Source organism: Octopus sinensis, linkage group LG6 (genome assembly GCF_006345805.1).
Source record: "Octopus sinensis linkage group LG6, ASM634580v1, whole genome shotgun sequence".
Lineage (NCBI taxonomy): Eukaryota > Metazoa > Mollusca > Cephalopoda > Octopoda > Octopodidae > Octopus > Octopus sinensis.
Window position 1 is genome coordinate 110,785,978 of NC_043002.1, and position 24,197 is coordinate 110,810,174.

General features: G+C 37.0%; 1 protein-coding gene across 3 annotated transcripts in view; it reads left to right on the top strand.

Annotated features, from left to right (window-relative positions):
• Nucleotides 1-24,197, top strand: part of LOC115213054 (dynamin-binding protein) — a 298,806-nt gene that overhangs the window by 256,165 nt on the left and 18,444 nt on the right. For 2 of the 3 annotated variants that reach the window (XM_029781959.2, XM_036504234.1), the window contains 8 exons: nt 7,176-7,281; nt 8,292-8,422; nt 10,768-10,872; nt 13,455-13,583; nt 14,501-14,641; nt 17,322-17,501; nt 17,777-17,953; nt 21,828-21,950. In XM_029781959.2, coding sequence (XP_029637819.1) covers nt 7,176-7,281; nt 8,292-8,422; nt 10,768-10,872; nt 13,455-13,583; nt 14,501-14,641; nt 17,322-17,501; nt 17,777-17,953; nt 21,828-21,950 — 1,092 coding nt within the window. The remainder of the gene's footprint in view (nt 1-7,175; nt 7,282-8,291; nt 8,423-10,767; nt 10,873-13,454; nt 13,584-14,500; nt 14,642-17,321; nt 17,502-17,776; nt 17,954-21,827; nt 21,951-24,197) is intronic. The other variant, XM_036504235.1, reaches the window with a different exon arrangement.

Genomic DNA, 24,197 nt, shown 5'->3' on the forward strand with positions numbered 1-24,197 from the left:
ACAAGAGACTTTAAATGTTGAAAGAAAATAAAGCCGTACTCAAATTTTCAACAGAAAATGGACCTACATTTAAAAAAAAAAAAACAGAACAGAATGTAACTTTAAAACTACAAAAATAAATAGACCAGAGAAATACAATTCCAAAAGTAATTCAATCAAAATTGAGAAAATATCGAAAAAAAATACATAGCAACATAGTTATAGTTGTTACAGATGGAATTTATAATAGTGTTGCATGTGAATCATCATCATCATCGTTTAACGTCCGTTCTCCATGCCAGCATGGGTTGGATGGTTCGACTGGGGATCTGGGAAGCCAGAAGGCTGCACCAGGCTCCAGTCTTATCTGGCAGTGTTTCTACAGCTGGATGCCCTTCCTAACGCCAACCACTCCATGAGTGTAGTGGGTGCTTTTTACGTGCCACCTGCACAGGTGCCAGGCAAGGCTGGCAACAGCCACGATCGGATTGGTGCATTTTATGTGCCACCAGCACGGAAGCCAGTCGAGGCGTCGCTGGCATCGGCCACGATTTGGATGATGCTTTTTACGTGCCACCGGCACGGAAGCCAGTCAAGGTGGCACTGGCATCGGCCACGATTTGGATAGTGCTTTTTACGTACCACCAGTCCAGGGAGGTCAGTGATTTAAAATATTTTACTGGTTTGTCATTGTGCTGCAGCTATTCTGGGTTACTTTCTTCAAGGGTTTTGTAAATAATATTTGCCCCTGTTAATTTGCCTACCAATAGAAAGTGGAAACACAAAGTAGACCTAAGCTAGGTTTGAACTCAGCACATGAACATATGTTACCAAATACCATAAGGTATCAATGTTTCACCAATTTTACAATTCACCCAACTCATACATCATCATTTAGCGTCCGCTTCCCATGCTAGCATGGAAAGCGGACGCTAAATGATAATGATATGGTTGTGCAGTTAAGAGGTTCACATCACAACCACATGGTTTCAGGGTCAATCCCATTGTAATACTTTGGGTAAACGTCTTCTACTTTTAGTTCCCGGTTGAATAACGCCTTGTGAATGAAGGTTGCTAGGCACATCATCATCATCATTGTTCAACCGTGGTCGAGACAATGGAATTTACCATGCTACGCCAGACTTCACGGTCCATCATGGCATTATGGAGGTCCTGTTGCTGGATGCCTGTATCCCTGGAGATTACATCAGGGTAGGAGAGTGTGCGCCCTCTGGTATTGCGAGTAGATGGCTTCCAGAGGAGAAGAGTAGAAATTACCTCTTTTTCAGCTCTACAACAATGTCCAGCAAACTGGACTCTCTTACCTTTCACAAGAGATTACACAGGTGGTAGTTTCCCCACATATTTGCATTTTGATTAGATGGCGCTTCCAAATTGCTGGAAACATGCTGTGTGTGTGTGTCTATATGTCTTTGCATTGACAACACATTTACATAAACAATGGTGAAATTATTTGTCCCACATTTTGTCATTCAATATATGGAGTTAAAGAATGTAACTTACATGAAAGACAAAAGTTAACATCAGGAAAGGCATCAAGCCATAGAAAGCTGCCTATGGAAGTCTCATCCAACCCACTCTGGCATTGAATAAGTGAAAACAGTAATTTTTTTTTTATGTATAGATATTAAACTCCCTGGTGAAGCTCTGTGAGTATATATTTGTGTGAGCTCATGCAAACTAGGAAGGCCTAAAGTGAGGTTCAGGGACATCCTGAAAAGCAATCTCAACTGGAGTGGCATTGGTCCACATGAACTTGAAGCCTCTGTCACAGACAGATCAGCGTGGAGGCCTCTCACCTCATGACCAACAGCTGCTTCCAAGAAGACTGGCAACATTGTCTCACTGCTGCGAGAGTCATGTCACAGGGCAGCATCCACCCCAGTTCAGACTACAAACTATGGTTGTGTCACCTGTGGGCGCCTGTGTGTGCTTCCAGCTTTGGACTGCAGCATCACATACACTCTCATCACTGAAAACACAAATTTTATCAACATCGGACACCGATAGACTACCAAGGAAAAAGATATGTATTATTATTATCCAGTAAGCTCCAGATATAGATGTGGGTGTGTGTGCATATATAGTTTTCAGGATGCAAATGGAGAGTATTATATTTCATTTCGTTTTGGGATTTGGTTTGCAAGATTCTTTATATGAGTTCGTGTGTTGAAGCATATTCTGTTGCATCTGGGGAGAGTCATTTTCTTTTTGTGCCTTATAATATAACACACTCACCGATAACATTTCCACTTATTTCTTATTTTTATTTTCCTCAAATATTCGTTGCGTCTTGCAGCCTTTTCAATAGTTTTGACTCTATTGAAAAGGTTGCAAGACGCAACAAAAATTTTTTGGAAAATAAAAATAAGAAAAAAGTGGAAATTTTACAGGTGAGTGTGTTAATTAATAAGGTACTAAAAGAGAATGACTCTCCCCAGACACAACAGAATATATTTCATATTCAAGATATATCACACTATGATTGTTTCTACTTCACAAGTTGAGAAACCTATGAGGCAGAAATGATCATTGTGTAACATCTTCAATGATTTTGTGTGTGTGTGTGTGTGTAATCAGCAGCAGCAACATCCATCTTTCATGATGACATGAATTGGAGAGCCAGAGGAGTGCTTTGTTCTCCAGTGTCTGCTTTAGCATGGTTTCTAAGGTTGCCCTTCCTAACACCAACTCTAACTTTATAGAGTGTATTGGGTTCTTTTTTCATGACATACACATGCACACACATGCATCTGACAGGTTTCTGTCTACCAAATTTCATTTACAAGACATTAATTAGTTGAAGACCTTTACCCAAGGTATTGTAATATGGGATAAAATCCAAAACAATGAAATTGTGAAGCAAACATTTTAAACATGTGTGCTTTGCCTATCTCTATTTATAATGAAATTGTTTTCCCCTAAAATGGATTTTTTTTTTCATAATAGCTGAATTAATTATTGAATACTTATTATGGGTTGTTGGTATGTTTTCTGAAATACTGTTGTTATGTAAATAGACGTAGTATTCATGAAAGTGGGCTCGTACATTTTTTTGACTTTCAGATTCATAATTTAGGAAGGTTTTTCTTAAAGAATTGTAAACAGATACATATAAAATAGTATATATCTAGTATTAAGATATATAAAATATAAGGAATACAAACTAATATATTAAGATAGTTCAAGTAAAAAGAAAAAACATTCCTAATTCAAGGAAACATCAAGGAAGCTCCCTGTCCAAACTCAATTTTTTGGCACAGTATATGAACTTACTCTCTCTTTACTCTTTTACTTGTTTCAGTCATTTGACTGCGGCCATGCTGGAGCACCGCCTTTAGTCGAGCAAATCGACCCCGGGACTTATTCTTTGTAAGCCCAGTACTTATTCTATCGGTCTCTTTTGCCGAACCGCTAAGTGACGGGAACGTAAACACACCAGCATCGGTTGTCAAGCAATGCTAGGGGGACAAACACAGACACACACACATACATATATATATATACATATATACAACAGGCTTCTTTCAGTTTCCATCTACCAAATCCACTCACAAGGCATTGGTCGGCCCGGGACTATAGCAGAAGACACTTGCCCAAGATGCCACGCAGTGGGACTGAACCCGGAACCATGTGGTTGGTTAGCAAGCTACTTACCACACAGCCACTCCTGTGCCTATATGAACTTATTTATTTTATTTTATAAAGTTATGCATATATAGAAATAATTCAAAAATTCTTAACCAGTAAACGTGCTGAGTTTTGTACATCAAGTACAAGAACACATAAACATGTCCACACTTATAAAAACATGCATGAACCAAGGACAAAAGAAACACACTCACACATACACTTATGTACACACACATGCACACACAATAATCTTTGATAATTGTGACTCTCAAACACATAAATACCAAAGCTTGTAAAACCATCTTCTGAAGTAGTTCTTCACAAACACTTCCTACTTGCAACAGACTTGAGAGCATCTCCACATTTTTGGTTCACACTTTGTACATAATTTAAAAAAGTAAATAAATAGGCGCAGGAGTGGCTGTGTGGTAAGTAGCTTGCTAACCAACCACATGGTTCCGGGTTCAGTCCCACTGCGTGGCATCTTGGGCAAGTGTCTTCTGCTATAGCCCCGGGCCGACCAATGCCTTGTGAGTGGATTTGGTAGACGGAAACTGAAAGAAGCCTGTCGTATATATGTATATATATATATGTGTATGTGTGTGTGTGTTTGTCCCCCTAGCATTGCTTGACAACCGATGCTGGTGTGTTTACGTCCCCGTCACTTAGCGGTTCGGCAAAAGAGACTGATAGAATAAGTACTGGGCTTACAAAGAATAAGTCCTGGGGTCGATTTGCTCGACTAAAGGCGGTGCTCCAGCATGGCCGCAGTCAAATGACTGAAACAAGTAAAAGAGTAAAGTAATAAAAAAAAAACTCTTAAAAATTATATTTTATAGGATTTACAGTACTGAAAATTAACAAGTGCTTCCTCTTCTGTTTAACAAATGAAGGTTTAGTTACAAAGACTGTATATTTAATGTGAGGTATACTTGCCATCTCAATATAGCTAACCACTAAGGGTGGGTGTTACTGTAGCTTGTAGCCCCAGGAGATCATCGTTTCCAGCTGGCTTTAGGCACACTTTCTGTGCCCTTATGATATTTGCGAAGGGAGGTCATCCCTCTCTCGTAAACCTAAGTGATACGCACGGACTGCAGTTTCTAAGTATTGACCTAGAAATACCATAAGGGCTCAGAAAGTGTGCCTTAAAGCCAGCCGGAGACGATGTTCTCCTGGGGCTACAAGCTACAGTAACACCCACCCTTAGTGGTTAGCCATATTGAGATGGTAAGTATACCTCACATTGTCGTGCAGTTACTGTTTATATCTCATTCAGAGATTTATTATTACTGTATATTTAGTATTTCAGTTTGAATTTTTTCACATCTTGAAATATCATTTCATTATTTTCATGATACACTTGGCTGTGTCTCTTAGCAGATCAGTGTATTATGGTGCTCTTTTTCGTAACCATTGTTCTAAAGAGATTTGTAACACTTTATCATTAAACAGAAGCATGCACTTACAGACACACACAAACTAACTATATCCTACTTCATAATGACACACTAACACTTGATGTATCATAAATAAAATAATTAAACATGAAGTAGCGCGCTTCTAATAAATATTTTTTTTCTTAAAGTTAAGACTCATAAATAAACTGAATGTAATGTGTAACAATATAAAAATTTTTTTTTTTTTTATTTTAAATGTACACATTTATGCAAAAGGAACATCAAAGTCACGTGTTGAAAGAAATTCTTCGGGGTTTGAATAATTCACATTTGGAAATATGGGTGTTTCGTTCAACATCCTTAAACAACCCTTATTCGTGGACCTTTTGAGTGGGATAGGCTACTCAACCTGAAGAAAATTCTAACTGGGCCTCACCTGCAAGGTCCTGCACTGGTCTATCTTGATATGAAATCACCATATTGTGCACATATGGTTGTGATGCATGTGCCTGGTGTACCCTATCAAACGGATAGTCATGATTAACTTTTGTTTTCTTTCCTACTGCTATTGCTCTTGCTGCTCTTGATATTATCTTTGTTGCAACATACCTGCTTGGTGCTAGAACCTGTTGGTCTGTGACCTTCAGTGTTGTTGCAGATACTGTTCTGTTTGTTGTTATAGGCGGATGTTCTCTGATGTCTGTGTATTTTCCCACTTTCCTTAATGTGCACTGTGGAGGCGCAATGGCCCAGTGGTTAGGGCAGCGGACTCGCGGTTTCGATTCCCAGACCGGGCGTTGTGAGTGTTTATTGAGCGAAAACACCTAAAGCTCCACGAGGCTCCGGCAGGGGATGGTGGTGATCCCTGCTGTACTCTTTCACCACAACTTTCTCTCACTCTTACTTCCTGTTTCTGTTGTACCTGCATTTCAAAGGGCCAGCCTTGTCACTCTCTGTGTCACGCTGAATATCCCCGAGAACTACGTTAAGGGTACACGTGTCTGTGGAGTGCTCAGCCACTTACACGTTAATTTCAGGAGCAGGCTGTTCCGTTGATCGGATCAACCGGAACCCTCGTCGTCGTAACCGACGGAGTGCTTCCATTCCCAATGTGCACTATATTGCACACCTCTGCAAAGCATTGTGCATAACCTCTAACACACAGCATCTTCCCAAACTTTATCCATATACCAACATATCATTTAAATTGTAGAATACTGTCTGAAACTGCGCCTTTTTTTTAACTATTACTTAAACATTTACAAAAATAGCACTGAATGATGAGCACATCAAGATTAAGGGTATCGAATATATGTAAAGAAGTTATAGCCTTATAAGCAGTTTACTCTTTTACTCTTTTACTTGTTTCAGTCATTTGACTGCGGCCATGCTGGAGCACCGCCTTTAATCGAGCAACTCGACCGCGGGACTTATTCTTTTGTAAGCCCAGTATTTATTCTATCGGTCTCTTTTGCCGAACCGCTAAGTATCGGGGACATAAACACACCAGCATCGGTTGTCAAGCAATGCTAGGGGGACAAACACAGACACACAAACAAACACACGCATATATATATATACATATATACGACAGGCTTCTTTCAGTTTCCGTCTACAAAATCCACTCACAAGGCTTTGGTCGGCCCGAGGCTATTGTAGAAAACACTTGCCCAAGGGGACTGAACCCGGAACCATGTGGTTGGTAGACAAGCTACTTACCACACAGCCACTCCTGTGCCTATAGTTTGATCATAAAACCTTTCGTTTTCACTAATTTTCGTATTTATTAAGATGAAGATCATGATATTGGATAAGATCATATGCCAATGGTAGAAGATAAATCTGATATTCCTGGACCACTTCATCTTAGAGGAAAAAATATTTTCAACAAAAAAAGTTTTTTCTCTCAAGTGAAGTATCAGTTCTGAATTGTGAAATTTCTCCTCACAGCAGCCTACAAACTTATCCAAACTCTTAAATTTGATTTTATTATTGTTGATGCAGATCACACTACAAGTTTTCCTGGATTCTGAAGTTTACATAGTATTTATGAATGTCAGCCTGAATGGTTCCGCTTGTAGGGATGTGTGTGTGGGTGTAAAATTGATTGATCTTCCACCTTGACTTCTTCCTCTTTCTCAGACTACTGATGATGACCATCCTGACAAGAAAGAAATTCAAGTAGCTATTGATTCCATGACAGATGTTGCTAAATCGATCAATGAATATAAAAGAAGAAAAGATTTAGGTAATGTATCTTTGAGCAATTATACACACACACACATTCAAGCACATACCACACATATACAGCTGCAAATACTCTGTTTCTTGCTTCTTCTTCTTCTCTCTCTCTCTCTCTCTCTCTCTCTCTCTCTCTCTCTCACACACACACACACACGCACACGCACACACACAGCTGCACAAATGCCGGCACAAACCCGCATTCATCTTTTCTGTATTGTTCTGGGAGATAACTAGAATTTTATCAATTAAATATTACCTCCCTTTGCTACATTATCCTTTCTTTATAAATGTCAAGATCATAATTTTTTTCACATTACCTCCCTTTATATAATATTTTCTTTTGATTAAGCAATAATAAATCTCTGAACGAGATGTAAACAGTAACCGCTCGACAACGTAAAGTATACTAGCCATCTCAATATGGCTAACCACTAAAGGTGGGTGTTACTGTAGCTTGTAGCCCCAGGAGATCATCGTCTCCAGCTGGCTTTAGGCACACTATCTGTGCCCTTATGGTATTTGCAAAGGGAGGTCATCCCTCTCTTGTAAACCTAAGTGATACGCACGGACTGCAGTTTCGAGGTATTTGCCTCTTGTCAAAGTACGGTAATCACCGGTTTTCAATGAAGAGAGACCTGTTTGCAAATATCTATTTAAAGTTTTTTCTTTTGATTTATTTCTTGTAATGGATTTCCAGCAATTCACTACAACTTTTGAGATTAATATACATGTATACAATTACATCATGGAAAAGTCGTGATAGCACACACATAAACTGTTGCATTCACTTTTCTTTTATTTTTGATAATGTTTTATACCTTAAAATATTAGGTGTAAGAGATTTGTCTTACACCTATGACCTGAACTCTGACAATTTCCTTACATCACTACATCTCCAATGCTCTAGAATTGTTATCATTGATTTGATCATAAATGAACGACAAAATATTGATATTTCATCGGGGTGGTTATCAATCTGTTTTGTTTATGAACTCCTGTCTCTTTTGTTTCCAGTTTTTAAATATAAAAAAGATAGCGATGAAACATTTAGTGAGAAAATTGCAAAACTCAGTCTACATTCTATAAAAAAGAAATCCACACGCATGAAAGGGCGACTATCAAGCAATCTTGGCATCAGTCTTCAAGTAAGTCAGAGTTATTATAACCTACTTTGTTAAAGATTTATTCTGTAAATAAGGATATTATTGCTATTGTTATATAGGGTGGTAGGTTGACCAAATTGATGGAACAGCAGACAAAACACTCTGTGATAATTAGTTATTTAAATACTATAGGTATTGACTTCATTCTACTGACCCCAGGTTGATGAAAGATAAAATTTTAATCAAATACTGGGATCAATATAATCAACTGTTGCTCTCACTCTCTTTACTCTTTACTCTCTCTTTTACTTGTTTCAGTCAATTGACTGCCTTTAGTCGAGCAAATCGACCCCGGGACTTATTCTTTGTAAGCCCAGTACTTATTCTATCGGTCTCTTTTGCTGAACCGCTAAGTGACGGGGACGTAAACACACCAGCATCGGTTGTCAAGCAATGCTAGGGGGACAAACACATACACACACACATATATATATATACATATACATATATACGACGGGCTTCTTTCAGTTTCCGTCTACCAAATCCACTCACGAGGCATTGGTCGGCCTGGGGCTATAGCAGAAGACACTTGCCCAAGATGCCACACAGTGGGACTGAACCCGGAACCATGTGGTTGGTTAGCAAGCTACTTACCACACAGCCACTCCTGCAAAAAAAAATTTTCAGATTTATGTCCAAAATTAGAAATCATTTAGATTGGTAGAATTATTCATGTGGCAAACAAAATGCCTTATGTTTTTAGTTACAGTTCTTCATATCTGGCTTCAAATTCCATTGAACTCATCTTTGCTTTCATCCTTGAAAATTGATAAAATAAAATGTCATTCAAGTTATGGCATCAATTTAATCAACTAAACCATCCCTCTAAATGTGTGTCCTCATGCCTTTATTAGAGATTATTATTGTTATAAAGGAAGTCAATCACAAAATCAGGAGAGCAACAGTTTAAATGACATGTCGTATTTTGTTTTATCTTTCAATATCCTTTGTTGGTGCTTAATTTACTTTACACATTTCCAGGGTTAATAAAATATATACCAGTCAATTTAATTGACAATATCACTCTTCCAAAATGTGTGCCCTTGTGCCAGTCTAAGAAATTCTGTTACCATTGCCATCATCATCATCATCATCATCAGATTAAAAGTGTGTGTTAACTGACACAGTATTTGAAATGCTTCCGTAGCTTCCAGAGTCAAAACTTAGTACCAGTACTATAACTAGATCAATCAAGCTACCTATATTCCATCCCTTAGTGAAATTGACCTTTTAGCTGATAAAAAGGAAGAAATGTCTTTTTTTTTTTTTTTTGTGAACCTACATGGTCACTTGATGTGCTTGAAATACCAGCCAAATACTCCTCAAATCACATCTTACCATTTTGAGGAAAACAGGCACATGGATAATGTCACAATAAATGCTCTGTAGGAAATAGCATGGTCATGGCTGGAATAAATTTGATCATATTTTTACTGTATCATAGTTAAACAATGTTTTTGTATAAAGGAATTAATTATTGGATGCAGCAATTTAAGGAGCAAGTGTTTAGAGGAGTGAGACAAAGTATGACTCAAATGAGACAAGTGTTCTTGGTCAACTTGGATGGAGAAGCATTTAAACAGTTCACGTCGAATCAAAACAAATAATGTTCACATTAACGATGCAGTTCAATATATTAGTCTTTCTCCTTCTTTCTTTCTTTTCAACAACTCTTTTAAGCAAACCATCCGATCGTGGCTGTTGCCAGCGCCGCCCCGACTGGCCTCCATGCCGGTGGCACGTAAAAGCACCATCCGAATCGTGGCCGTTGCCAGCCTCGTCTGGCCCCCGTGCCGGTGGCACGTAAAAAGCACCATCCATTTGTGGCCGTTTGCCAGCTCCGTCTGGCACCTGTGCGGGTGGCACGTAAAAAAACACCCACTATACTCAGGGAGTGGTTGGCGTTAGGAAGGGCATCCAGCCGTAGGAACACTGCCAGATCAGACTTGGCCTGATGCAGCCTTCTGGCTTCACAGACCCCAGTTGAACCGTCCAACCCATGCTAGCATGGAAAGCGGACGCTAAGTGATGATATGGCAAAAGCGAATTTCATTTCCATTATTAGCATACAAAACTATATCAATACATCAATTGGAATAAAACTGAAGGAGTTGAAAAGCGAAAGCCAAAACAGAAAGGATACAAGGCTAGTTTTTACTTTACCTGCCATACTATAATGGAAAGTAGTCTGACAGAATTTAAAAGAATAAATTAAATATTGCAATTATTCAAGTTCGACAGGTGACCATTTGTCCAGATTTAAAACAGAAGGGAAATAACTTCTGTCATTCCAAAATGTGTTTCTTGTTTATTTTCATCTTCTCCAGACCAAAGATGAAGAGTTTGAAAAAATTGAATATCAATTTCGCAGCATTGAAAAAGTAATAAAGGTTTTCCTTCGTGATATAGAAGCCTACTTAAAACAATTAGATGTAAGTATTTTATGATTTTATTTTACATTTTAATCTTCTGGGTAATGACTCAATGAATATTATAAAGAAGTCAGACATCTCACCTTATTTCTTTTATCAGCTGTATTCCTTATGCCATATTGACAAATATCTATTGTGCTAAATTTAGTTTTAACTAAATTTGATCTTTCAATTTAAATTTTACAGTGAAGACTAATGCAGATTATGGGAAGAGAATAAAAAATTTTCATGAATGCAATACCTAAACTTTACTGAATTCCATCTTTCAACTTATGTTTTGCATTGAACAATGGTACAAAATTGTCAGAGGCATTAGACTGTCAAGCAGAACACTTAGGATGTTCATTCTTGGTCTTTTTGCTCTGAGTTCCAATTCTAAAGGGGCCAGCTTTACCTCTTAGGATCAATGAAGTACTAGGCCAGTACTGGAAATCAGTTATTCTGTTTGTGTGTGTCTGTTTCTCTCTCTCTCTCTCTCTCTCTCTCTCTCTCTCTCTTCTCTCTCTCTCTCTCTCTCTGTGTATTTTGTTTCATATTTATATTTACATTTTTATAATTGTACTTTATGACAAGGCCTTGAGATATATATATATAAGTACCTCATTTTTAACTGCATATTACCTCAATACATCTGACTAGTATAGGCAGAATGAGATACTTTTATCTATAGGCTGAAACAGCTGTAAGGACCATTTTATGTGTATTATTCTTTTGGTATTATTATCTTGCATATTGATGTATATTGTTTTGTTCGATTTGGATGTTCCTATTTATATAGTTAATAAATAATATGAAATGGTAATATCTATAAGTTGATGATTGAAATGAATTTGTTCTTCCATTTTCTTATTTGTATTATGAATTTACGGTAAAATATTTTACCTCCGCCCATCCGATATAATAAATGAATTAATTGCATTGCAATTATAAGCATTTATGTATTTGGCATTTGGGTGCTTCACCAGCAGTATATTGAATAACTGATATCCCGTAGTGGGTTACCCTCATAACCCCTATCTTACTTTGTACTATAAGTATATATATATATATATATATAAGAAAATGGAGAACCCTAATATATTGATATCTATAGGCAATGTAAGTTGGATTAACTTTTTTACCATAGACTGAAACAGCTGTAAGAAGTAGTTTTTTGAATTTCAATAATTTATACTATGACTTTTAAAATCTGTATTTGTATTATTATCTTATCTATTGATTTTATATAATATTTTCTTTGCTTTTGATGTCCTCATTTGTAAAATGAATAAATAATCCAAAAATTATGATATCCATAAGTTGATGAACAAACCAAATTTGTTTCTCCATTTTCTTATTATATATTATAAATTTACAGTAAAGATATTTTTTTACCTTCACCCATTTAATACAATAAATGAATTAATTGCATTGCAATTAAAAACATTTATGTATCAAGAAATTGGGTACTTTACCAACAGTATATTGGATAATTAATATCCCATAGTGGGTTACATTCATAACCCCTATCTTACTTTGTACTATATATATATATATATATATATATATATATATATCTGTCTCGCCACCCGGTCGGTTAAGATTTTTCCATTCCCTTTTTCCTTGCGCTAGCATACTACGCCGTCTGATAGTCGAAAGACCCTTTCTGTTTGATATTTCCTTGTGTTTGTATATGTATATTCGTTTGCTTTGCTCAAGGGCTTAATGCCTTCAGCTCAAGCCCTTGGTTCAACTGGTTTCAAGTAGTATCGGAGAGGATTGGGCAAAACTACATAGGCATCCCAGACTCCAACTGAAGAAGCAATTGGCTGCGAATGATCTATGTATCTTGCTTTGTCCTGTTTGCCATTTTTGTGCTGTTGTCCTTTTCCTGCTTGTTATGCTTTGACAATTTCCGTTTGTTGTGTTTTTTACCTTTGAGATATATATATATATATAGTTAATCCAAACAAGAAAACACAAAAAAACACAACACTAGGACGTGGAACAAATAACGTATTATTGGACGCTCAGGAAAGAAGGGAAGAAGGAGGGTTTAATGTTTCGAGCGGAGCTCTTCATCAGAAACATAGGAGAAGGAAAGATCCCGAGAAGGGAAGACAGAGGAAAAAAAATCGCCAGCGGTACTCACGAGGTTACCAGCGGTAAAAATCGCCAGCGGTACTCTATATATATATATATATATATATATATATGAGAGAGAGAGAGAGAGAGAGAGATGGGTACTTGTAATTCAAATGTTCACTTTATTATGTATAGTCATACTGATTGTCTGAGAATTGCATTTAGAAAATTTAGGGACTGTGTGTGAAGTACTCATTGACTTATTAATTTCCCAAATTGAACAGCTGAATACTTATCACTACCTCCCACCACCCACCACCCACCATTACCACCATCATCAATAGAAAAGTGGGAAATGCAAACTACTCTACTAGATTTAAGGTGTTAATAGAAGTGGGGAAATGATACGACATGTAAATAATTAAAAATTATTTTGCTATCATTATTATTATTATTATTAATGTTTTGTATTTTGCATCATTATATAAGCTATTTTGTGGATTTCTTTTGTTATTCAGGAATATGTGATCTGCTGGGAAAATCTCTGTTCAGGACTGGATAACATTTACAATGAGTCTCAGCCTGAAGAACTCAAGTATTATGCAGAGGCCACTAAGGTGGTCTGTTCTCAGTATTATTTAGAATTTGTACGTTTCTGTTTTACACTATTAACATTACATTTATTGTGACTCATTTTTTTTAAAACTCTGATTACTTTAGTTTTGATTAATTATACATATTATAAATAACTGAGGCTATGAGAGTAAAAAAGGACTAGATATTTAGTGCGATTATGTGTATGCATAATTATTTGTTTTAGTAATGTCTGTACATGGCATAACATTTAACTATATATTTAAAACTCCATACACTCTAATTCACTGCTATACATACACCTGGAAAATGTATTCATATTACTATACCTATAATCATTTGATTATGTATGTAGCAGGCACACAAACTATAATAACCATAAAATATGCATAATGATTAAATAACAAGAGCAAAACATGAGCAATTGATTTAATTATTTCATTCGTTAACCCTTTCGTTACTATATTTATATTGAGATGCTCTGTGTTTCTTTCAATTATTTTAAATATAACAAAAAATTTAGTAAAATAACTTAGTTATCATTAAACAAATGTTAGGAACATAAATTGCAACTAAGGTTTTTGGTGGTATATTTTAATGCAAAACTTATGAAAACAAGACATTTGTAACTACAGAGCCAGAGGCGGTTTTGGCCGGGTTGGTAACGAAAGGGTTAATACATGTTTCATGAGTAAAATTTCTTCAGAAGGTAAACATTTTTAAAATTAGTTTTTGAAGTTGTACCATTGAAATGTGTATAAAGGAATGAATGAATTAATTAAGTGTTATTGTTTCTCTTATTGTTTAATCACTATTTGTGTGTGAAAGTAATCTTTCTAAATGTCTAACTTTTAATTCTTTCACCTTTATATGTAAGTCGTTAATGTAAATTCATCTAAACAAAAAGTTCCTAATCAGCAACCACTATAGTGGTCTCACTAAATAATGTTATTGTTGATGTTTTTTGTAGAGAAATCAAGTAGATATGTTGGTACTTCAGCCTCTCAACCAGTTACTGTCCCTGTTTTTGGGCCCCAATAAAGTGATTGAGAAACGCTTTGATAAACTATTAGATTATGACAGTTTAGCACGGAAATCTAAACTGGATAAGGTAATTATTTCACAACCTGATTTTTCTTTTCCTTTTTTTTTCTTTTCTACTTATTGGCATTGTTATATTTTAAGTTGTTAGATATATTGTATATATAGGCACAAACATAGCTGTGTGGTTAAGAAGCTCACTTTGCAACCACATGGTTTGGGGTTCAGTCCCACTGTGTGGCACCTTGAGCCAGTGCTTTCTACTATATTATAGAAGCCCATCATATATATATGTATGTATGTATGTAACTTCTAACTTAGTGGTTCAGCAAAAGAAGAAAATCAATAGATTAAGTACCAAACTTAAATAAGTTCTGAGGTTGATTTGTTCAGGTAAGCTTTTCAAGATACTGCTCCAGCATGGCTGCAGTCCAGGGACTAAAACAAGTAAAAGATAAAAGACTACTTATAATTTAAGATAATTATAAATAGTAACAGCCAGAGGATATCTGCAGTGATGTGTGTTAAGTCTGTATGCTGCCAGGAAGGCCATGTCATTGATGTTTCAAGCAGAGCTCTTCATCATGAAGAAAGATTTATTTTTAATGTTTCTGCTAGCACTGAACAGGTAGCTTTTGACTGAGATGTGTTTTGACTTTACTCTCTGATGAAGAATGCTACTAAGTACTCATCTCCCCTTGGTATACAAACTTAACTAAAGTTACTAGCTTTATTCTTGTAATTATAGTTCAATAATTCATCATCATCATCGTTTAGCGTCCGCTTTCCATGCTAGCATGGGTTGGACGGTTCAACTGGGGTCTAGGAAGCCAGAAGGCTGCACCAGGCCCAGTTTGATCTGGCAATGTTTCTACGGCTTGATGCCCTTCCTAACACCAACCACTCCATGAGTGTAGTCGGTGCTTTTTACGTGCCACCGGTACGGAGACCAGTCGAAGCTGGCAACGGCCACGATCGGATGGTGCTTTTTATGTGCCACTGGCACGGGGGCCAGGTGAGGCTGGCAATGGCCACGAACGGATGGTGCTTTTTACATGCCACCGGCACGAGGCCAGTCGGGGCGGTGTTGGCAACGGCCTCGAACAGATGGTGCTTTTTACGTGCCACCGGCACGAGGCCAGTGGGGGCGGCACTGGCAACGACCACGTTCGGATGGTTCTCTTACGTGCCACCAGCACTGGTAACTCAGCTGCAATTTCCATTGATCGATTTCGATTCTGATTCTGAATTATAATCAATTATAAATTGAGCACCATAGTGAATGCAGTAAATTTTAATTGTAGGCACATTATTTTGCCATCACTTATACCTTTGTCGACCCTCTAACATTCAGATCACTCAATTAAATTTAATGCATATTTATTCACATTGTTTTGAATTAATCAAAGCTGATAGATTTTGATGATGTGATTGTTGTTTTTAGACATCATAGGGTAAATGTGAAGGCCAGTTTGAACATAAAACTGGTATAATATATGGGCTGGATATGGCCAGTTTAAATTCTAAAGGGTTAATAGAGTACTTTTCTGAATCACAAGGATCCATAGGGTCAGTCCTCAATACCTGTTTCCATTATATTAAGCAAATGAAAAGGCTTTTTCTGGACAGGTTGCTAATATATCTTTAGTAATTTTTCCAAGAAATCTTGCTTCCTTTTGAGCAATATATAATTATATTTACGGAGATCTACTCGCATAGCAAGTGATTTGATCTGAGATCGTGTGCTGGAACGAAAACAATTGCAGCGTGGAAGGTGTTTGTAAGCCATTTAAGAAACACACAAAAGCCGTTCGATTCACTTCAACATTTAAATTTAATTTGTCAAAATATTTTCGGCGCTAAAATCCGCGACCTGTTCACTGACAAAAATCCGTGCTGCATCTCGGATGCAGTATGGATTTTTGTCAGTGAACAGGTCGCGGATTTTAGCGCCGAAAATATTTTGACAAATTAAATTTAAATGTTGAAGTGAATCGAATGGCTTTTGTGTGTTTCTTAAATGGCTTACAAACACCTTCCACGCTGCAATAATTATATTTCTTTTCGAGAAACACAACAAAAATACATGCTTTAAGTTTTGAACTACCACGTGAGCTAACATGCTAATATCCTGCTTACCTGGCTATTTTATATATAAAATAACCTTGGAAGAATGACACAATTCTCAATTATTTTCGTGTCAGGCAATAAGAGATAACTATTCATTGAAGCAAAAGCACAAGATAGGAGAGGTTAAGTAATTGATTCTATTTGTATCCTGTGATGAGATAATTTATGATTAAATAATAGCTAAATTAAAATTATTTAGTATAAAATTGAAATTTCTTTTGATTTATCACAAATTTTATCTTAAATTTCTTTAGTTTATATTTTAAACCTTCCTACAGAGTCATGTATTTGATCTTGATAATACTGAAACTCACTTGTAAATTCTTTGAATATTTATCATATTATATGCTGTGCCGGTGGCACGTAAAAAGCACCCATTTCACTCATGGAGTGGTTGGCGTCAGGAAGGGCATCCAGCCGTAGAAACACTGCCAGATCAGACTGGGCCTGATGCAGCCTTCTGGCTTCCCAGACCCCAGTTGAACCATCCAACCCATGCTAGCATGGAAAGCGGACGCTAAACGATGATGATGATGATGATGATGATGCTGTTAATTTATATATTTATTTATTTGATCCAGTAATAAAGTTTCCACTATTTTGTCTTTTTCTTCTACTAGACTAATGAAATCCAAGCAGCTCAATGTGATTATAGAGCCTTGAATGCCCAACTTTTAGATGAATTACCAAGATTATATGAGCTGTCTCAGGAGTTATTCCAAGAATGTATATGCAGTTATAATATAACTCAGGCCAACTTTTATGATAAAATTGTTAAAAAGATGTATACTCTGCTCACAGTAAGTATATTGTTAGCATATTTCTTATTTGTATAATCTTTCAAATTGATATTTATGTCTCAACATTTTAACTGACTAAATGCATTAATTAAGAATCGTTAATTGCTTTATTAGTTTTATTTATAATATTATTTCAGTAAATTTATTGATTTTCAGTGTTTTATTTATTTACTGAGAAAATTAAAGTATTAAGATCATTAAAAATGCAATTCTTTCAAGTTAAAATTAATTAATACTTAACTCTAAGCAATTGTCTTTCTTTCTTGTTTGGATAGTTGCCTTTTCTCATGTCTATGCCAGAAAACATTCTGGAATCCTTCCAAGCATTGCATACTGCTGCCATTGACCAATTAAGCAATCTAGATTTCATACCCCGCAAGTTTGGTCCAAAAACAGAAAGTAAATCTGAAAGAAAACTGATCAGACAATCTCGACTCAGCCTATGTGATCAGGTAACTTTTCTATTCTCATTTCTCACCTTTGTGATAAGATTATAATTACAGGAACACATTGTTGTTTTTAGTGTCCCTCTCATATTTAACCATTGCTAAAGATTTTGGATTGTTTTACTAATACAATAAAAAACTTTTTTCCTTCACAAATACTGTAGCAAATTTCTGCACATGGTTGACTGAGACAGTTGATAGCTTTCACTTGCAGCATCTCATTATTTTATTCTAGAAAGGAAGATGTTTTTTTAATTAGTAGGAATAAAGTGATGCTAAGAATATAAAACATGTGAAAAACAGTATGTGACCATAAAATAATTCTGATAATTTTAGACATAGGCCGAGGCCAAAAAATATTTGTAATAGAAATATAATTGATTGTATCAGCTCCAGTATTTAACTTATTTTAGTGAATTCTAGAATTTTGAAACACAAAGTTAATCTTGGTATGAAGTGAACTCAGATTGTAGAGGTGTGACCAAATAACACAAGATATCTCTGATACTCTACCAATTCTATCAAACAACAATGTTCGTGTAGGAAATTGTAAGGTGAGCATCATGATATATAATAATAATGAAATTATTGTATACAGTGCTCAGGTGCACCACAACTTGTCAGAAAGTGCATATAAAGTACATGCAGTAATGTAAAAATGTCTGGAAAGCGAACAATGTATGAGTCAGATACATGCTTGTGTGTGTATGGAGGCGAATCTCAGAAAGCATGGAAGTTTTGAAGGATGCAGTGCTCCAACAACTAACAACTGATGCCAGCAGTTTGTTCCATGCTTCAGCAACTCTCAGCGTGAAAAAATGTTTCCTGAAGTCATGGGAGCTGTGCTGTTTTCTGACTTTGTAAATATGTCCACAGGTGTTAGACGGGTGAAGTTTGAAAAGGTGCTCAGAGTTATTATTGTTTGTAAGATGGTTAATAATTTTATGGGTGTCTGCCAAGTCAGCTGCCAGACGTCGGAGTTTCAATGTGTCCATGCCCAGGGAAGTAAGGCGTTCAGAATATGGCAAATGCCTGATGGAGGGTATTCTAATGATGTAGTAAATTCTTATTGAGCTATGTCCACAACATGGTTTTTGTTGTCATCATCATCATCATCGTTTAGCGTCCACTTTCCATGCTAGCATGGGTTGGACGGTTCAACTGGGGTCTGGGAAGCCAGAAGGCTGCACCAGGCCCAGTTTGATCATCTGGCAGTGTTTCTACGGCTGGATGCCCTTCCTAACGCCAACCACTCCATGAGTGTAGTGGGTGCTTTTTACGAGCCACCGGCACTGGTGTCAGACGAGTCTGGCAAACGGCCATGATCGGATGGTGCTTTTTATGTGCCACCGGCATGGGGGCCAGGCGAGGCTGGCAACAGCCACAAATGGATGGTGTGTTTCTGAATAAGAAGTATGATTTATACATTGTTCCAGCTTGACCTAACTTGTAGAAAGTAAACTAAAATTTCTGAAAAGAAATTACATGAAATATACTAGCACCCTGTCCAAGAGGAAGAACGTTCATATTTTCAATCTTTGGAAACAAGTGTTGAGAACCGACCCTGGATTTTTGTGATTCAGAAAAGGATTCACTTAACAATGGTCAGGGTCATTTGCATCACATATCAAGAGTATTGATCCATTCTCATTCCTTACACTGTATCCAAAGCCTCTGTGTACACCACAGAGGCCATTGTGATGTTACTCAAAATGCTCATTAAAATTGACTGCCATGACGATGAGGTTGCTGCCATTTGTTATTGGGGTTGTTTGTCAGAGGGGCCTGAAAGAAAGACCCCTTCTGTTCATTTACCAGAGCTGACTGTGATGCATGTTTGTTATTCCATCAAAATATATTTCTTTACTACCCACAAGGGGCTAAACACAGAGAGGACAAACAAGGACAGACAAAGGAATTAAGTTGATTACATCGACCCCAGTGCGCAACTGGTACTTAATTTATCGACCCCAAAAGGATGAAAGGCAAAGTCAACCTCGGCGGAATTTGAACTCAGAACGTAACGGCAGACGAAATACGGCCACGCATTTCGCCCGGCGTGCTAACGTTTCTGCCAGCTCGCTCGCCGTTATTCCATCAAAATAGATATGCTACACAATCATGTAACTGAGTTGTTTAGTGTACTGGCCTCTCTGTTTCTATATCATACCACTGCTACAATTCTGCATCTCTAAGGCAACTATTGCCAGTTCATTTTATATCACTCTTAACCCTTTAGTGTTCAAATTAATATGTCAGAAGTAATCCTTATTCATTTACATTTTAAAAAACTAATCTGGTATTATCTTGTAGCTTCAAGATTTGAAAGACGTAACTGTTTATTTTTAGAATTACATTGCAGGGTAGATTTGAGATACTGATTCTGGCCAGTTTGAGCATAAAATGAGTAGAATATTTGGGCCAGATATAGCTGGTTTAAACACTAAAGGGTTAACAGACCAACTAGGAATCTTATATGTAGTACTTAATCTTCTAAAATTAATGGCCAAATCTCCTTAAAAAAAAAGTGGAGTACACATTGGATTATATGTCTGAATAAAAAAAAATGATGGTATGGTCATGGTTGGCATGCCTGTGATCATTTGCTCAACCTGAGGTGACCTGGGAATAAACAACTACCTCCACCTGGTTATAAATACCATCTGTTTTATAAGTAAGGCAACATTTAAACATTAATGTGTTAGGTTCTGCTTTACATATGAGACAATTGGTATCTAAATGATGAACATAGCTTACCGATATTTGCAGGAGTAGGAATACCATAACCTTTTGTCTTCTTGCTGTGTCGGCTTCTTATCTTTCTAAAGAGAAAATAGACACTATTAGTCACAGCATTATCTAAAATATACCAAGAATCAGTGTTACATTGATGCCCCTCTGCATTGTCGTAATCAAGCAGTCAATGAGATGAGTAGTAAAGAAAATAATGGTCGACCTCAGTGGAATTTGAGGAGTCATGCAGAGTCATCCTACAAAGCCTAAGATATTTCTGCTCCTCACAGCAGACCCAGTAGATTTCATTTTCATTTTTTAATCACTCTGGGTTCCAGATGCAAATTTACTTTAAATATTATATATTTTTTGCCTGAATATGCAATGCTGAAATTGTGGTGCATCTAATATGCCTGTGCATCTTTTATGCCATCAAATATGGTATTTATACAGTTTGGGGCTTGTTTAATTAACCAAATAAAGGCGGCGAACTGGCAGAGTCGTTAACACGCCGGGCGAAATGCATAGCCGTATTTCGTCTGCCGTTACGTTCTGGGTTCAAATTCCGCTGAGGTCGACTTTGCCTTTCATCCTTTCGAGGTCGATAAATTAAGTACCAGTTACGCACTGGGGTCGATGTAATCGACTTAATCCCTTTGTCCTTGTTTGTCCCCTCTGTGTTTAGCCCCTTGTGGGTAGTAAAGAAATATAATTAGCCAAAAGATATTAGAATTTTCCGTTGCTGTTGGACAAGTTGTTAATTATATTTTTTAATATTTTTTTTTTATTGATAACATCCTTAGTAGCAAACCTTGACATCATACCTGACAAATAGCAGATTAATCAAATCTCTAGTTTTTCACCTGCATCGCTTTTTATATTTTTGTCTATTGAAAATACCATGTTAATTATTAGGTTGTCCCAAAAGTTCATAAACACTTGCGAAAATTGAATTTTTACTCGCCAAGTACTAACAAAAACAACAAAAGTTTTTCCTCAAAATAAAGACCATTATTTTCCAAGACTTTCTACGAACTTTTGGGACAGCCTTATATTACATATAGATATATATTGCAAACTCAAATATATTTTCATTTTTAGTTTTAACGTTTTTTTTCTTCCTTTTGATAATTTATTTATTTGGCAGCATGAAAGATTATCTAGCCCTGTTCAATTTTTATGTGATATAATTGATTCTCTGGAAGAAACATTTAACTCTAGTGATGGTGAAGGATCTGAAACTACAAGCTCAAAGTCAAAATTTTATTTGGTAACTTCTTCACAGCTGCCCTTCTCTTTTCCCTTTTCAACTTTTATAATAGAAAGCAAAATCTTCAAAAAGTCTTCACTTCTGACTTATAACACTCTCTTCGAATAACACAAATCTTTATTTACTTTTATTTTCTACCATGCATTTCTAATATGCATTATCAAATTATAGGTTTGATACATGTTCAATGCACTAGTTCAATGCACTTTTAATTTTTTGACAATGAAAGTGTCAAGGGAGTGTTTGTGCTATTCAGTGAAATAAATACCACAGAATATCTTTGTTCAGCACATTGTTCAACCAGTAATTTTCATTCTCATGTGTATATTGTTTGCTACTATACACATTCATATATATATATATATATATATAGTGAAGGCGCATGGCTTAGTGGTTAGGGCATTCGGCTGACGATTGTAAGGTCGTGAGTTCGATTCCCGGCGATGCGTTGTGTCCTTGAGCAAGACACTTTATTTCACGTTGCTCCAGTCCACTCAGCTGGCAAAAATGAGTTGTACCTGTATTTCAAAGGGCCCGCCTTGTCACACTCTGTGTCACGCTGAATCTCCCTAAGAACTACGTTAAGGGTACTCGTGTCTGTGGATTGCTCAGTCACTTGCACGTTAATTCCACAAGCAAGCTGTTCCGTTGATCGTATCAGCTGAGACCCTCATTATCGTAACCAATGGAATGCTCCTACCTACCTTATATATATATATACTATGTATATTTATGTGTATATATATGTGTGTGTGTGTGTGTGTGTGTGATATTTATGTATAAAAAAGAAAAAAAGAACACAGAAAATGTAATTGGGTTTAATGCTTTATGTAATGTGCACCTGTTTCATAAGCCAGGTAAAACATCAATTATATGACCATAAAACTTAGCTTAAAAACTTAATTATACGAACAAATACTTAGCATTTTTGCTGAGTAATGTTGATGAATGGTATCACCAGCATATTACTCTTTTACTCTTTTCAGTCATTTGACTGCAGCCATGCTGGAGCACCGCCTTTAGTCGAGCAAATCGACCCCATGACTTATTCTTTGCAAGCCCAGTACTTATTCTATCGGTCTCTTTTGCCGAACCGCTAAGTGATGGGGACGTAAACACACCAGCATTGGTTGTCAAGCAATGCTAGGGGGACAAACACAGACACACACACACACATGCACATATATATATACATACATATATACGACAGGCTTCTTTCAGTTTCCGTCTACCAAATCCACTCACAAGGCATTGGTCGGCCTGAGGCTATAGCAGAAGACACTTGCCCAAGATGTCACGCAGTGGGACCGAACCCGGAACCATGTGGTTGGTAAGCAAGCTACTTACCACACAGCCACTCCTGCGCCTATATGCTCGAGAAACTAAGTTTTACACTTATGAATTGATATTTTACTGGCCTTATGAAACACATGTACATTCTATCAAATAGTCATACTGCTTATGTTTTTTTGTGTTCTTTTTGTTTTTATATATGGCATGCATACTTCACGCACTCACCCATCTGGGGTTATGAGAATTGTGCAACCACAATGAAGAATGGAACTGAATGTGGATCGAATCTGTAGCACAAGGTGCAATAGGATCAAACCTGGAACTTATAAGTGTAGTTGTAAAGTCTTCGTGGCACACAGCTATGTCTTCCTCCATATCTAACACTCACCTTCATCTATCTATTATGCTTGTACCTATTAACTCTGAGTGTCATCCAAATATTGCCTTTATATCTAACCCTGCAAACACTGAAGTGGTGATAAGCTGTTGATGGCTGAAGACTGCAATCTAGTTTTGGTTCGCACCAAAAACGTCAGAACTTTCGCTTCTTTGTGGTCTGTTTCTTGATTACTCCTTTATCTTGGATGTGTTATTTCACATGCTTCGAAAGTCTTTAGGTGATTAGTATTGAAATGTGGAGGCGCAATGGCCCAGTGGTTAGGGCAGCGGACTCGCGGTCATAGGATCGCAGTTTCGATTCCCAGACCGGGCGTTGTGAGTGTTTATTGAGCGAAAACACCTAAAGCTCCACGAGGCTCCAGCAGGGGATGGTGGTGATCCCTGCTGTACTCTTTCACCACAACTTTCTCTCACTCTTACTTCCTGTTTCTGTTGTACCTGTATTTCAAAGGGCCGGCCTTGTCACTCTCTGTGTCACGCTTAATATCCCCGAGAACTATGTTAAGGGTACACGTGTCTGTGGAGTGCTCAGCCACTTACACGTTAATTTCACGA